This window comes from Borostomias antarcticus (genome assembly GCF_949987555.1).
Source record: "Borostomias antarcticus genome assembly, chromosome: 17".
NCBI classification, from domain to species: Eukaryota; Metazoa; Chordata; class Actinopteri; order Stomiiformes; family Stomiidae; genus Borostomias; species Borostomias antarcticus.
Genome location: NC_140250.1, coordinates 9,848,124 through 9,864,542, shown reverse-complemented (window position 1 = coordinate 9,864,542; position 16,419 = coordinate 9,848,124). Strand labels below are relative to the sequence as shown.

The window sequence follows — 16,419 nt, the reverse complement described above, 5'->3', positions numbered from 1 at the left end:
ATCTGTCTAAAGTTCTTAAAACCCGTCCACTTGTCAATGTTCCAATCAAATTCCTCTAAACGCATGTCCCACCCTCATAACTTGTTTGCGTCGGAAATACAGATGTGAGAACATAAGAATGTAACTTGACCCGCGGTATTCTAACAGGCGCTTTATGGCATTCCGCACCACCGCTCGCATGCCCATAGAGGGCGCAGTAATACTAGGCTACTGATTGACCCATTGCTGTAGCTCATCTCGCACATTAGATTGAGCCTACCTTGTTCTCAAACTCCTTGTTCTCTGTCTGGTTGTAATTTAATTATTACGAACAAAGCCTATCTATCTATAGTTTCTATCTCTGTAACTGTCGCCGGGTCTATATCTGTTAACTCATGTGTCGGGACAAGTAGAGGTTTAATACAGTAGGGTAACTGAGTGTTCATATGGAACATGGCATCAGGACGAGTAAGATGGCTAACGGAGCTGACCAGAGATGTGTTTGAAATGGTTCGCTCACTCGCTATTCCCTATGTAGTGCTACTCATAGTGAACTACATAGGAAATGATTTAACAGTTTTGGGACACTACATGGAATGTCATTGCGTAGGATATTCATGACGCAAACAAGCAGACGCGCCGATCACTGATGGCAGCAGGTTGAAATATCAGGTAGTATTCAGGTTCCATGTTTAGTTGCATGATGAATCCCATATAAATGGTTGGAATTCTAATGATGTGCAAGTGTGATTTTGTCAACTTTAGTGCTGTCTGCTAATAGCAGGCTGTGAAGCTGCACGACAAGACCGTGATAGCAGGTTAGCTCACGACAGCAGCTTCCATAATATTAACGGTAGCTGTCGGTGGCTAAAAAGCAGAAAGCTAACTTTACAACGATGATTCCTGTAGCTATTTTGATGCTAAACTTGTTTCTCGGGCAGGGACGGAGACGAACTCGCATTAGCAGCAAAGCAGCTACAGGAATGATCTTAACATTAGCTAACTGCTTTAGCCACTGATAGCTACCGTCTTCTTCACTTCTCCTTCGGTAAAACATGACACCGTTGTATTGTGGTATTGTGGAGTGCTTAGGCAGAAGCAGGAAGAGAAACCCGTCATGGGACCTTAAATCAGAAAAAATATGGAATGGTACTGAATGGCGTGAGAAGCTATTGTAAGCTTGACTGCAACGTAAACAAACACCATTCACGTAACACAGGGGACAGACGTCAGGGGTCAGCTAGCTAGCTAACTGTACCAGTTAGCTAACAACTATGTGAACTCAAACTCCTTGTTCTCTGTCTGGTTGTAATTTAATTATTACGAACAAAGCCTATCTATCTATAGTATCTATCTCTGTAACTGTCTTCGGGTCTATATCTGTTAACTCATATGGAACAAGGTATTGGGACAAGTAGAGGTTTAATACAGTAGGCTAACTAGCTAGCTAGCAGAGTGTTCTCATATGGAACATGGCATCAGGACGAGTAAGCTAGCTAATGGAGCTGAGTAGAGATGTGTTTGGTTCATTCACTCCCTATTCCCTATGTAGTGTTACCCATATAGTGAACTACATAGGGAATAATTGCTTTGGATATTCATGGAACGTACACACCAGTTAGCTAGCAACTACGTGGACACAGGCTGATCTACTATACGGAATTGGACCGAGGAGTGTTCTCATAATGGAACTAGGCTAACACAGTTGTTTCAAGACCAGCAGTAACGTTAGTGGTTTAATTATTGTCCTTCGCTTGGCTATTCTTGTTGGGGTGAACTGACCAGCTGTTTCAAATCGCCGGACGAGATGCCCGCTTCTATGACTGGATCAACGCAGCAAACAAGCATAACAGTGCGTCATTGATGCTCTGGGGAGTTGCGAGACGTGTTAAGGGAGTGCATCAGTCGTGATCCTTTACAGTAGGCTACCAGCCATAACGTATGCACTGCGCTCAGCACAAAGTTGGATGAATGGATGGACTTATTGGAATCCTGGAAAATGTTGATTGCGCTCTAAAATCATGAAAGCATGAATGTAAAAATGCAGCAACAGAAGTAGTCTAGATGAGATGGTGGTTTAAATGAATGGCAACACGTAGCCTAGAGGAAAGTCCTCAGCATCAATTGAGGCTGGTGATAATGCTGATAATCTACAGTAGGGCCTACCTCTGGCTGAGTTCATGGTTACAACCATTTCTCTCTTACACATAGGCCTATACAATACTTGCAAAATACTTTGGACGTTAAATCCATCCATCTATCAATCAAACTAGCGAATTCAATCCAACACCTGTGGAATGGCCGGTCATGGCAAAGCACCTGCTAACATGGGCTACCCCCCTCCCCCACGATCCAGGGCTAGGAAACCGATCCAACCAGTTTATTGGAATATAAAATAATTTGTAGTGAGGGGTGGTTACAATAGTCTAGTCCAGGTTTGCTGGCGAGTGGCGAGCTAGTCAGATGTCACATGCATGTGTGGACATTGTAGGCCTATTCTGTAAAACCTAAAGAATAAAAGTAGGCAACGTTCAACATTCATTGGAGTGGTCCAGTTGGATAGGCTAGTCTAATCTAAATAAATTGAGGACCTGCATTTTCAGTGTTTGCTGGTAGCGAATGCCACAGACAGACAGGGAGGAAATCTATTCGTTTCATTGTTTCATTGTTTGTGCTCTGTATGCACAAGATAGTTAATGTCCGGATATAATTGGCAGTAGGGCGGGAAAAAACCCTATCAAAGGCCAAGATTTGAAGATGTAATTGGTCATTTTAAATGGGCCTACTTTATCTTTTGATGCCTATTTGAACGGACTGCATCGATCAAAGCAATGACTCTTTCCATGTTTTTCAGTTTTACCCTTTTCATCAATAAAACATCATTTTTACAACCACGTCTCATTGATTGGGAAGGCATTTAGAGCTGCCGGTCTATTAGCCTACTTATTCGGACTCAGAGGATGACAAAACTGTTTATTGAAAAACAATTGATAGGCAGGCGGGGCTATCTAAAGAAATACCACAATGCAGTCTAGATATATTACATTATGGTTAGGCTATACACTTTATGGTAGACTGCCCTCTCGCTCGCGATAAGCAGGCCACATTGTGTCTGTTTTGTTCATCGCAGAAGCCTATAGCCTAGGCTACACATAAAAAAAAAAGTTTTTTATATAGAGAGGAATCAGGAAATCTAATTTTAGCCTATTTTAATACAATTCAAATTGTGCTTAGAGGGAATTCTTTTCAACGGACATTATGACCTGAGCATCTATAGATCATGCCAACACTAGCCTTCATGAAGTCGTGGCCTTCAACTTTGCATGATTTGCATTTGCATTGTTTTTAATGTTACAAAAAGCAACATATGATTTGTATGTGTCTGTAGGCCTATGACGCCTTTCTCATATTTTTTGGAATAAGGCCTAGGTCTTTACTCATGGCGACTATGTCAATTTTGTATGGATCCACACCTCCGATCAAGCTTATTTTTTCTTTGTATCGTGCTGAAGCCATATAGACTACTGCGCTCATACTTGGCTACATTAGCTGGTGCCCCGTCTTCAAATTTACTTCCGGGGTTTACGAGTAGCCTACCAGTTGAATGCGTTCCAGAAACAAAACGCAAAACCCTCACGTTCACCACATCTTTACCAACAAATATATTTACAATACTGTTATTTTGCGCATTTGACTTAACAGCCACCACGTCTTGACCCGACGTCAGTTACCGAGATAGATAGGCTCCTGTACGCCTAGATATTTGTGTTCGTAATAATTAAATTACATCCAGATGGAGAAAACATGTGTTTGAGAACAAGGTAATAATAACAATTAAACGTCATTTGTATAGCACCTTTCATACAGATAAATTCAGCTCAAAGTGCTTTACAACAGAGCATTTAAATTAAAGAATGTGAAATTAAATGATGCTTCATTCGTAGACTATAGGAGAAAAACACTGAGCCCAGCCTGCTAAATCTGCTCAAAGACGCCACCTGGCGGTGGTGCGTCACTAAAACGAAATAACACCCGTCTGAAATCCCACGAGATTTCCAACGGGATTTCCCTGCCAAATACTGTGAAGGTGAAATGCTGCAGCATGTGACATTTCTAACTTCCCACATCTGTACGTCAAACTACGGAAGTTAGATGATCTCAAACGTCCGTTTCTGTGCAACTTTAAAAGAGGGATTTTTTTCGAACCCATTCTACCGGTGTTACGCTGGTAGCTTGTAGTTGGTCCTGCTTCTGAATATCATTGTCCAATCAGCATTAAGTCCTATTCTGTGGAGTAATGCCCCTTATGGACGTTTTCAGTCTGGGTGAAAATCATCCAGCTTGTTCTGATAGACTTATAGTATATGTAAAATATTTTTCTTTTTTGTGTATTGGCTGTATACAGCCGACACACCAAGAAGAGGGAATCCCGAGTTGTCGCTCCCTGCCTCAACTTCCGTCGAGTTGTTGACCTGCAGTTCTATGTTGCTACCACAAGAGGCAGTGGTCCCAGAACATCAAAACAAAAAGACGCTGAGCATTGGCATTTATATAATTTTATGTAATAATCGTGCATTATGTAATAATGTAATACATTTTCACATCACAATGAAATAACGCTGCATTTTGTTATAATCTGCTGCATTATGTAATAACATTCTTGAACACAATATGTAATAATCTTTGACGCATTTTGTAATAAGTTGTTACATATTGCCTCGGTTATTACAGAATGCGGTTCTTGCACTTTTTTTATGAAGAAAATGTAATAATTTGGTGCATTATGTAATAAACCACCAAAATTGATGTCTTTATTAGAAAGAAAAACACCAGAACAACATTGATTTTAAGCATCTAGCGCCGTGTAGTGCTGCATTGTGAAATAATCGTGCATTATGTAATAATGTAATACATTTTCACATCATTATGTAATAACGCCGCATTTTGTAATAATCTGCTGCATTATGTAATAACCAGTGGGGGCTGGTGAAAAAAATAGTAGGTGGGGCTGAAAGTTTGTAAAGTTTGTAAACCAAACCCCTGTCTGGGGGCATCCCCCCCCCCCAGAAGATTTTTTTTGTTATTTTCACATGTAAATCAAGCATTCTGGTGCATTCTGAGAAAATAATAAAGGCAAAATGCAACATTTGCCTGTATACATTTCCCTATTTCAAAGACAAATGGGGTGGGAGAACTGAATTTTATCTTGATTTACTTGAAAAAGCAAATTTGCAACTGTTATGTTGAATGTTATTGAACAAGCTTTTTGACTAGAATGACTATGAATAACAAACCTGACAAAACAAGTTTCTGAAGTCAGACTGCACGTAACTCAAATACTCAAGTCTTTTTTTTTTTAACAAGCCTTACCACTAATTAAACGGATGTCACTTGGAAAACTGTTCCATGCCATCACAGCCCTGTAATAGTGTTTTTCAAAGAGTTTGTTCTAGGTAGTCATCTGCCCTCTGCTGGCCGCTCTGGTAGCATGTGTGTGTATTTGAACAATACAGTATTTTATTGTCTTAAACATGAATGCAGGTGTCTCGGTGTGAATGACCTTATGAAAGAAAACCAGAAAACTGTCTGCCAACCTTTTCTCAACACACTTAGTTTCACATGCATTTCAGCCACATTAGCCCTAGATGAGCAGCACAGTCAAGCTACTTTATTTTGTATTATTTGTAACTTCCTGAGTAGGCTTTTAGAGGCAGATGACCACCACACCCTGAGCAATAATCCAGATGACAGAGAACCAATGGCGAACAATTTGATTTTGCAAATATGATGGAAGAAATGGTGCACATTTTCTCACCGCAGCTACTGTTACACCCATTCTACAAACAATATTAATATGGTCAGTCCAAGACAAGCTAAACTTTGTCAAGCCAAAGTCCCAATAGCTTGATTTTGTTGAATGACTTCACCCTCAATGACAAGATTTGACTTAGGATCTTGGGCTAGCTTATGCTTAGAGCCAAATGTCATGGTAACCTTTTTTGATGTGTTCAGCACAAGTTTATTTACGTTAATCATATTGTATATGATGCTAAGCTCCTTAGTCAAAACCTGGTTGAGCTCAAAACATGTGGGAGCGGCATAATGAAGAGTAGAATCCTCTGCGTACATCGTCAGGGATGCTTCCCTAATAGCAGATGGCGAATCATTTGTGAATATGGAGCGGGCCAAGGCAGCTCCCTGTGGAACAACGCCGTTTAAATCTACCATTCAATCTGCCATTAAAATAGCATCTCTGTGACCTGGACAACAGGTAGCTCCATTTTCACATACATGAGAATGTAATTCTGTGTACTACCCTGTTCTTTAAAAAAAAAATCATCACCTACAGTATTTAAGTTATGGTGCTGACGTGTGGTGAAACACCAACAATTTTTATCTAACATTATTTCATTCAAGAGGGCATATGACTTTGGCATAGGAGTCTGGTGAGGAGAGGCTTCGGGCAGTCTGGTGATGGAGAGAGCCTGGGACAGAGGCTGGTGGCTGTATACTCTGCAGGATTGCCTGTGAATGACAAAGAATGTGAGACAACAGAATACGGTGTATGGCCTCTGACATGCTCAGAAAGAGGATACTTTAGTCACCCACAAACATACTGTCTCACACACTCACCTCAAAGGAGAGGGCACAGGACTTGGAATGTCTGAGGCAGTCTGGTGAGGAGAGGCTTGGGGCAGTCTGGTGATGGAGAGAGCCTGGGACAGAGGCTGGTGGTTGTAGACTTTGCAGCATTGCCTGTGAATGACAAGATGGCAAAGCAGCACACTGCTCTGTCAAACTAGTGTAGAGTAACATCAGTCTAGTTTGCCGATTAGTTAGCTAGCATCGAAACATTTTAAAATTGTTGGTCATTTTAGAAAGCCAACTAGTTGCTATTAATGCTAGTGAATCCTATCATGTAAGGTTATGGAGCTAACTTTATAGCAGACATAAAACGTTAGCTTCTATGTGCTGCACTAGCTAGCTAACATAGCTAGCTAGCTAACTACTACTAGCTAGCACTGTCTAACTAACGTTAGCTAGCAAACGTCACCTGCTTGCTAGCCATCTATTTATTAAGGATGGTGATCATAACTAACAAAAAAACCTTCCGATCTTTATGGCAATTACAACTTATCGTATACTAGCTAACGTGTTGCACTAACGTAAGCTAGCATAGCTAATGTTACTAGCTAGCACTTGTTAACTAACATGAGCAAGCATCACCTGCTCATCCATTTATCAGACATGGAGATCATAATAAAGAATCTTACAGTTTTTATGACAATAAGCTACACTAATCTTAGAAAATGTAGCTAACTAACACATTCTTTTACAACGACAAGTACTATTTCATCATCATTGCTAAATAGTGAGACGGCATCAAGCAGCCTCAACTTACCGTGTTTGAGGGCGCAATGAGACAGAACGCAGTCCAGCTTGGGGAAATATTATTTCTTGATTGGGTAGGGGCGATGATATCTTCAGCCCCATGAGATATTTTTGATTGGCTAAGGGTTACCATCCCGTTATGTTCTCGCTTTGTTGAATGCACTGGAAAGGGCTGAAAATCTATCACCCCTGGGCTAAGGTCTCATTCACAGAAGAGAGATATAAACAAACGTAATGGTTTATATTTTATATATTACACGGTATTGTACTTTTTAAACCACCAGACCATAACTTTGATGACCACAACTTTTTTTTAAATGAGTAATTATTATGTATATATATTTTTAAAAACATGAAATAAAATAAAAACATTCACTTTTCACCACCGCCCCGGTGGCACCCCATCACCCTTTATTAACCAGCCGCCACTGGAATAACATTCTTGAACGCAATATGTAATAAACTTTGACGCATTTTGTAATAAGTTGTTACATATTGCCTCGGTTATTACAGAATGCGGTTGTTGCACTTTTTACGAATAAAATGTAATAATTTGGTGCATTATGTAATAAACCACCAACATGGATGTCTTTATTAGAATTGTCAGACTTTTTTCGATAATCTAAGTAGCTATGCTGTTTTACATGCCAGTATTCACGATACACTAATAAAATAGCCTAAGACGTCCATATTTGCCAAGGTGTAATTTCAAGCCTCCATCTACGTAGCTTACGCGCTGCTGTCTGTCAGTCAGCAAGCATAATTTGTCAATGAGACGGCCCACACCACAAGCGCGAGTATTATTATTTTTTAATTAAATAAAACATTCTATTATTCTCACCCCATAACTCAAAATTAAAGAAAGCATATTTCATGTAGGCTAAACATACTGTTTCAATACTTTTCAATTATGTCAAACGATTTTGTTATTTTCAATCTTTAAAAGTCAACAGAATACAGGAAACTAGGTCTCTGAAACTTTTTTTTTCTGGGGGAGGATCCCCAGACCACCACTTTGGTATATAAATCCTCCCTATTTTGGCGGTTCAGCTTGGCACCACCACACCAAGAGATCAATTCCACAGGAAACACTGGCCGGGTCGGCCCCTTTTCCATCCAGCGCTGGGTTACCGAAATAACCCAAATTAGGTTATTTTAAAACCCAGCAGTTTTTAGAGTGTATGGTCTCACCTTGGAGCACTGGCTTGTGTCCTGGCTGGTCAGTTTTGTTATGGGTCCAGCAAGAGTGTATGGTGCGGTTGTGTAGCTCTGCTTATGCCAATAGCAGCTAGCCCTGTGGGGCAGAGCTCCACGAAATAGAACAATGGCTATGTATTGTAACCTAGTTCTATGAGTGGAGTGGAGCCCCACAGGGCGCAGACTTTGCTGAACCCACAGTCTGCTCGCTGAAAGTTTTGGTTTGGAGAACATGTGCACCGGACCTGGTTGGGGCACAGGTGATTGTATGTTTTTTTTGTGCATGGCTGTAAGCCAGCACACCAAAGATAGCAGATATAAGGTTGTCACTCCCTCCCTTCGTCGTGTTGTTGACCTACAGTTCTATGTTGCTACCACAAGAGGCAGTGATCCCAGAACATCAAAAAAAAAACACTATGACTCCTGTTTTGAAATTATACCTACAATATAGGTGTCAGAGTAATTACCCATTATATATTAAGGCTATCCTTTGCATGCATTTACCAGGTACATGTTTAGTAATTGGGGGACTATGAAAGGAAGGGTTACCCAAAAAATGTTCCAAGTATGTTATTTAGCAATAGAAATCCACAAGCCTAGGGCCAATGCACCTAGGATATAGACAATAAACTACCGGTGGAATGGTGGTGGAGCAATAGCGAGAGCATTTCGGATTACTAGCGGACCGCTGTCCCTGACGCTAATAATCCGCCAGAGATCCGCTTACCATTTGATGTGCAAATGGCCAGCAACCCGTAAGCAGATTCGGCCGGAGGTCTGCCAGCTCGTCCATCAGGGACCCGCTGTAGGTCCGCTAGCCTTATGTTATCTGGGTTTATCCCTAACCTTTGTCCAGAAACAGAAGTTGAACCAATTGCAGCAAAATAGCTAACGTTACAGGAATCATTACTGTAACTGCTTTAGCCACTGACCGCTACCATTAATGTTATGGACGCTTCTGCTTGTTGTTGTGAGCTCATGAGCTTACTGGCTAGCCCACTCTTATTGTGCTGGATTAGCATTGGAAGCATTGGAACTTATGTGTCCAGGCGACAAGACCTATCTTAGTTTATCAGACATTATTTCATGTCATTTCAATTCACAGCTGAATTGAAATTTCAGTGGCATGACAAGTTCCGTCCTACCAGTCCTGAACAGAAACAAGCCCGCCACGCACACAAGCCAGGCTCGATCTGGCCTGGTTTTCTTCAGTCACTTGTAGCTAGCTAGGTTTCACAAGACAATAGGTGCTAGCCCTATGGGGCTCTGCTCCACTCATAGAACTAGGGTTACAATATGTTACCACTGTTATCCTACATAAGGTTTTGTGTACAAGTACCCTCGTTGCTGAGACTGAAATCCGGAACAAAGCAAAACACTGCCAGCTAACGTTTGCTAGTGCTAGTAGCTAGTTATAGGTCTTCAGCCAAACTGACGTTCATAGAATGGCTAGAATAGCTGGCTAGCTTAAGAGACGATAGCTACAGCAGCTAACCAGCCATTTAGCTGTAGACTATGCTAGCTATATTTAACTATGTTGTAATCACTTACGTTGTAATGTTAGCCAGCTGTTTTGCTTCATTATCGATTTCTGTCCCAGCAACTAGGCTAGAATACAGACCCCTTGTTAGCTAATGTTAACTGTGTTTTAGATAATTCCATAGCAGCATGATACATGAAAAAATAATAATAATCGAATTGAAAAGTGACCTTAAAATCGAAAATCGAATTGAATTGTGGATTTTGAGGGGGGTCTAAAATTTTGTTAAAAAATAAAATATTTATTTGTCACTGGCGGTCACTAAAATGTTTTTAAACTCACCATGTCCAGTATTCAGAATTCAAAACATTTATTCACAAATATGTTCTATTTTTGGCCAAGTGGAGCCAGCCAGTCCTGTGCACGCGAACACAATTATGCAAATTAGCCATGCACGGCAAACAGAAAGAAGTAGTAACTCAGTGACTTTGTCACTATATTTAGCAACTTTCCAGATCCCCCTGGAGTGGGTTGCACCAACTGGTCTTAACTTAAGACGGTCGTTACTGCTAAACAGGTCGTAGCCAAGACCATTTTTTAGAATGGACGTAAGCCTGTTGCACCAACCAAAGTTACGCCTAGGCGCAACTACGACCGGTCTTAGAACTGCACGTCCATGTGAAAGAATGAAACAGCGTCAGTTGCTAAGCAATATTACTGAGCGCGAGGAGTGTTGCGCGTCCTATAACGGATTTAGCCATACTGTAGATAGGTCTCTCCTACAAAATCGGAACCTCTCTATTAATTCAGTGTCATCATAGACATCCAACGGGTTGCTCCGATCCCTAACGACGCGTTCATGTCTAAATGCCCTGTCATTAATAATGCGGTGGATCAGACGAGCCATTGCACTAAACCTACCTACCGTTATCGTATTAAAATACTATTTAGGCTAAGTGTCACTATTAACATCTGCAAATACAGTAGGACCCCACTCATCCGAACTTCCCGGTCCCGGAACTACCCTCCCGGTCTACCGGACAGGCTTAAAAAAACTCTTTTTTTTTTGAGCCTGCTATCTGATTGTGGGATTACTGGTGGGATTTTCATTCCAGTACTGTAGGCCTACTTGCATTTAAATCTGTCATAATGAACATGTACTGTATCCTACTGTGAATAAAAACAGAACTGGATGTAGACCTACATGTTGCCTATCCTTCGAGTCAAGTCATTTTTCATTCCCAGTTAATGGACTTCAGGAACACAGACGTGTTGTGAGCATGAAGATTAGCCTACTAGGTCTACTGTATTTGTTAAATAATAGCCTACAGCCTAGCCTACATCGGTTGTTTTAGAGACTTTCTTTTAGGCTACAATAGCCTAAGACACGGCAACTTGTCTGTCATTTCATTTATTTATTTATTGATTATCATTTGCTCTAATTTTTAGGCCTATTACTGTAGGCCTATTATAGGCTAGGCTATATGAGTTTAGTTGGCTATTTGATTGCAATTTTGATGCATTTTCACAAGTAATTAAGGGTATTTATCGGTCTATTATGAGTCTATATGAAACAAGTATACCACTTATTGAATTTGGTGCATTTTAGCATAAGTTTCAGTCGGACATTTCAGAGATACGAACGACCTTCGGTCCCGTTGGGTGCGGATAAGTGGGGTCCTACTGTAGTAGCCTAACCGTCAGCGTTACTATGGAAATGTGATCATAAATGTTCTAAGCTTAGACTTAAGCCTGCTCTTGGGTAGGTGTAGAATGTACGCCCGGTCATAGTGAAAATGTAGCTTACGACCAGCTGGTGCAACGGTCTTAAATAACGCCCAGGAAAGTTAAGACCGACTTAACTTACGACCAGTTTAAGACCAGTTGGTGCAACCCACTCCTGGCGACTTAATTAGTCAAAAGCGACCAGCGACAAATCTAGCTACCTTTTCTGATCATTTGTGGCTGATTTGTGGGCATGGTTGTGTTGATAAAGCTCTGCAAAAAGCATCCACGGTTCACATTGCAAGCGAGCACACGAGGGCAGAGTAGGCTGCAGTATTCTCTCTGTTAGCCTACCATAGAGCACACAACAGGTAAGAGACCATTTTTTCGATCTTTTTGATGAGTGTGTGCGACTGTGCGTGTCCTGTGTAGATTCCAGGCTTCGCCCTAAGCATGGTTGTGTAGGTCTAGTTGGTTGTGGTCTTATAGTGAAGCAGAATAGCCTAGCCTTGGCGTTCAAGTTGGAGTGATTGTGTGTGTGTGTGTGCGTGCAAACGGGAGATGGGGACCCCCCCCAAAATATTGACGGGTATTTCGCACACTGGTGACACCCCTATTCAAAACTTTCCAAAACCTTCCCCCTGTGATATTGATTGAACAAAACTCTTAACCAGGAAGTACGACTCAACCAATCAATGGACAGAAGGCGAGTTACCTGTGTGATGTCAGGATGACCGAGCGTCCCTCTTTGATCACACTCAGGATGCAGTCCCACAGGAACCTTCTGGCTTTGGGGTCCATCCCTGTTGTTGGTTCGTCCTGGAACGGACACAGCACAAAATGTTACCTCATCATTTGTCTTACATGCAATAGTTTCCTCAACGTTAGTTCTAACTAGCCTTGGCCAGCCAGACTCATAGTTAGATGCATAGACAGATGTTTCACCACGTTATAAAATGCTCAAATTGACATATCAGGACATTCTCAATTTGCCCCATTTTACATAGTGTTACAAACTTAGATTTGACCAAATGCTACTTCTAAAACGTCCAGACTGACTGGACCCTCCTATAAGAGTGTCATGTACAATGCCTCTCACATGAGAGCATGCTTATGTCTGGCCAGGCTTTTATGATTCTGACAGCGAGATCAAAGCAGAGAAAAGGAGCTTTACATTCAGAGAGCTGTGTGGAGACTACCGAGACCCCAGGGGCTCCAGACACTTTCAGAGACCGCCAAATGAATTCACACCGGACTTCTCTCTTGACAGGCCTTAGACCCAGACACACACAGAGCGAAGACATACAGTGTGCATGCAAATTCACTTTGCACTCGCTTGCCTGCGCTCTCTCTCTCTCTCTCTCTGTCACACACACACACACACTGATGATAAAAAATGTTCACATTCTGTCACAAACCTGGCACTCCAACACTACACACAAACACAAACACCCTCTATCTCTCCCTTTCCTTGGTTTATTCTGTCCATGCCTGATTAGAGAGGGAGACATGACTCAGTCCATCGCCTGTGTTCCAGGCCCTGGCCAAAACCCCTACAAAATCCTATGAGGTATCCACCACCAACGGCTTTGCGTGTGCCTGCGCAAAGCCGGCGGCGGTGGCGGGGTGGTTTAAGGCAGCCGAGCGCGACCATGTGTTCAGCTACCACGCCAAACAGACACTAGCAGTCCCTAACTCCTCATCAAAGCCCTGGACGGCTGAAAGACAAAGACAACTGTCTGAGCACAGAATGTGGAATATGGAACATAACTGACAGTAAAGTGTGTGTGGGTGTGTTTTGAATGTGTTCAAGTGCACATTGTGACATGCAAATTGAATGTACAGTGCGTGGCAAAAAAGCTTGCTTGAGCCAATTATTGGTTGAAATTGGTTCTACCATTTTTCAGAAAGATGTTCTGCACTAGTAAGACCGCGTGATAATACTTTTAAGGTCCCTGATTTCCAATAATACATGACTTTTAGCATATTTAAAGTCACACTGAAACGGACGTTTGAGATCATCTAACTTCCGTAGTTTGACGTATTTCCGACGCAAACAAGCTATGAGGGTGGGGCATTTGTTTAGAGGAATTTGATTGGAACATTGACAAGTGGACGGGTTTTAAGAACTTTAGACAGATTCGATAGAACGATAGCGTTGATTGACGGGTGGATGTCGTGAGATTATAGGCCTAAAATCTAAGGTACCTGTTGTCGTCATACCGTTTTCCATGAAGTAAGAAATTATATACTTTGATATAAGATTAAAACAAAAGTAGAATTTTGTAAATTTTTTGGCATACATCGTTGAATAGGTTGACTATGACCAATTATGTGAACCAAAATGGGACAGAATGCTTTTTTCATTTCAGTGCGACTTTAAAGGGGAACAGAAATAGCCAACTAAGAACTGATCACGTGTTGTTCCTCATATTTAAAGAGAACTAGTAAATTCATTACTCCCCAAAAAACAGATAAAAACCCAAAATAAATCACATTTCCAACATTGATATTTACGTTTCTAGCTGTCTAGTGCCGCCATCTTTAAATTCCACGTCACACTACGTCACTGGTATGGTGAAACCGGCGGCGCGTTTAAAGCAAACAAGAATATAACTAGCTAGCTAGTTGTAAAGTAGCCTAAAAATGAGCGATTCAGACGACCAGGAGAGAGAAATCGTGGTGCCTTTAAACCCCATAACGTATGCGTATGAGCCTGTGCGAGAAACACCAATCGTGCAGTTTGCAGAGGAAGAAGCTGAGGAACAAGTGGTGGTTGTTCGGGGTCAGGAGCGGGTCGGCCGCAACGACTGGTGCAGCTGTGGGTGTTGCATCCCAATGCCGACCGCGGTGGAGTGTATTTGCTGCCAGGAGGCAAACTTGGGACGATTTTGTGGTTGAAGGCCAGTGCATTACCTTGAAGAGGACTTTCCAGATGTTATGTGGGGAGAGAGATGTACTGGAGGTGGCTATGCTGTCCCTGAAGGACATCAGGGCTGAGACGCTGGAGCGTCCCATAAATAGCAGGTAAGGTTAATGGATTATGGAAGGTAGCTAACGTTAGCCAGCCCAGGTAGCCACGTTGTGTCAGAAACGCACGCTAATCATCATTATAATCGAGACACCCTAGGTGTGCAGGAGCCCCCCTGTTTTATCACGAATATAGTGGATGATTCGTGCTCTTTCAGACTGTAGAAGTTATGTTAGCTAACTTGCAGTAAGTAGGCTAATTCTTCTGAATGTTTCTGACGTTCACAACTCTACTGTAGGCTGCCGTAACGTTAGATTACACGAGTTAATTTAGCGGTGTCAAAGATGGGCTATAACTCAAGGAAAGTTAACAGACCGACCGTCTTTCATCTGTTTGTAGTCTGTTGTATTTGGTTATTTGCATAGTTTTTGGCCATTCATTTAGGCTATTATTACCTAGACCTGGTCCAGGTCTAATTATTACCTAGGCGACTAAGCCTTGTTGTAGCCTATCATTACTGTAGGCTAGTTTTTTTTATTTTTAATTCTGGACATCAATGCAAATGCATGAGGCAATTCTCAATGTTCATTCGAGTTTAAATAAAGGTAGCCCAAATAACATTTTGCATACTTTTTTCAGACTCTTCAGGTTGACAGCCTACAGACAGTTCACTCTTTGGACGAGAGGGCATTTGGGGAAAAGATACCGGATTCCAATCCCATCCTGCGCTGCGGCTTTCATCAGGAATTTGTTCCCCTCTCCTGAATACCATGGATTTGAATAATATTCAAATTATGCTTGTGATGAATTTGAAATATAATATGCCATTGCCAACAGTGTCATTGTCTTTTTCAATTCATTTTTTGTCTTTATCTGCTCGTATCCCTGGCTCTCGTCTGCCATGTCGATTGCTGTAGTATATGCTTAGGCTATGCTTTGTTTAGAATATGCTAATAATAATAATAATACACCTTACACATACATATGATTATGGAAGTATGAATGAGTATGAGTGAATTTTGTACTAGAGTCGTCATGTAGCCTGCTTATATTATCACACTATTTATGATACCTTGCAAATTGAAAACCGGTATGAAAGTAATTTTAAGTAATGCAATTATGTTCCAATACTCAAATAGCCTACCCCAACGTTTTCAGAAAACTGAGTTTGTGTTCCACCTCTAAAAATTATCTCAATTAGCCTACACATAAGCGCCTGCGCAGTCACCCACCCCATCTGCGTGCGTGAGTGTGATACAGTTGGAAAGCGACAGTTGAAAGTGAAGTTTCCTGTTGTGTCCGATGAAACAAATCATTCGACTTGATCGGCGAGATACCATCCAACGTGGTCCGGTGTCGACACGATACAGGATAGCCTATATCAAGTACTATGTAGCCTAGCCTACATCCTCATCTCCTGGTGGTCCCCCCACTCTTAATCCTACCTCCTGTATGAGTTACAGTACCTAAGTATCCTTGATTATGTGTAAATATGTGTAAATTCATAATGTATATCGTTTGTATAATTATGCCTTTACTGTGAGATGTCTGTCTTTGTTGATTGTGTTGTTCATAATGTGCAGGGCCAATGCATTGCAATTACATTCAGTAAATCTCCAGACTTACATTTGGTCCTCTCTGGTGAGAAAAGGTAGGATTGATATTTATGGAATTA

General features: G+C 41.5%; 1 protein-coding gene across 1 annotated transcript in view; it reads right to left on the bottom strand.

The window, feature by feature from the left end:
* LOC311320254 (phospholipid-transporting ATPase ABCA1) overlaps positions 1 to 16,419 on the bottom strand; it is a gene marked incomplete at both ends in the record, with an annotated part of 445,813 nt that overhangs the window by 121,013 nt on the left and 308,381 nt on the right. The window contains one exon of the mRNA XM_084451987.1: positions 12,489 to 12,592. Within this exon, the coding sequence (XP_084308113.1) occupies positions 12,489 to 12,592 (104 nt within the window). The remainder of the gene's footprint in view (positions 1 to 12,488; positions 12,593 to 16,419) is intronic.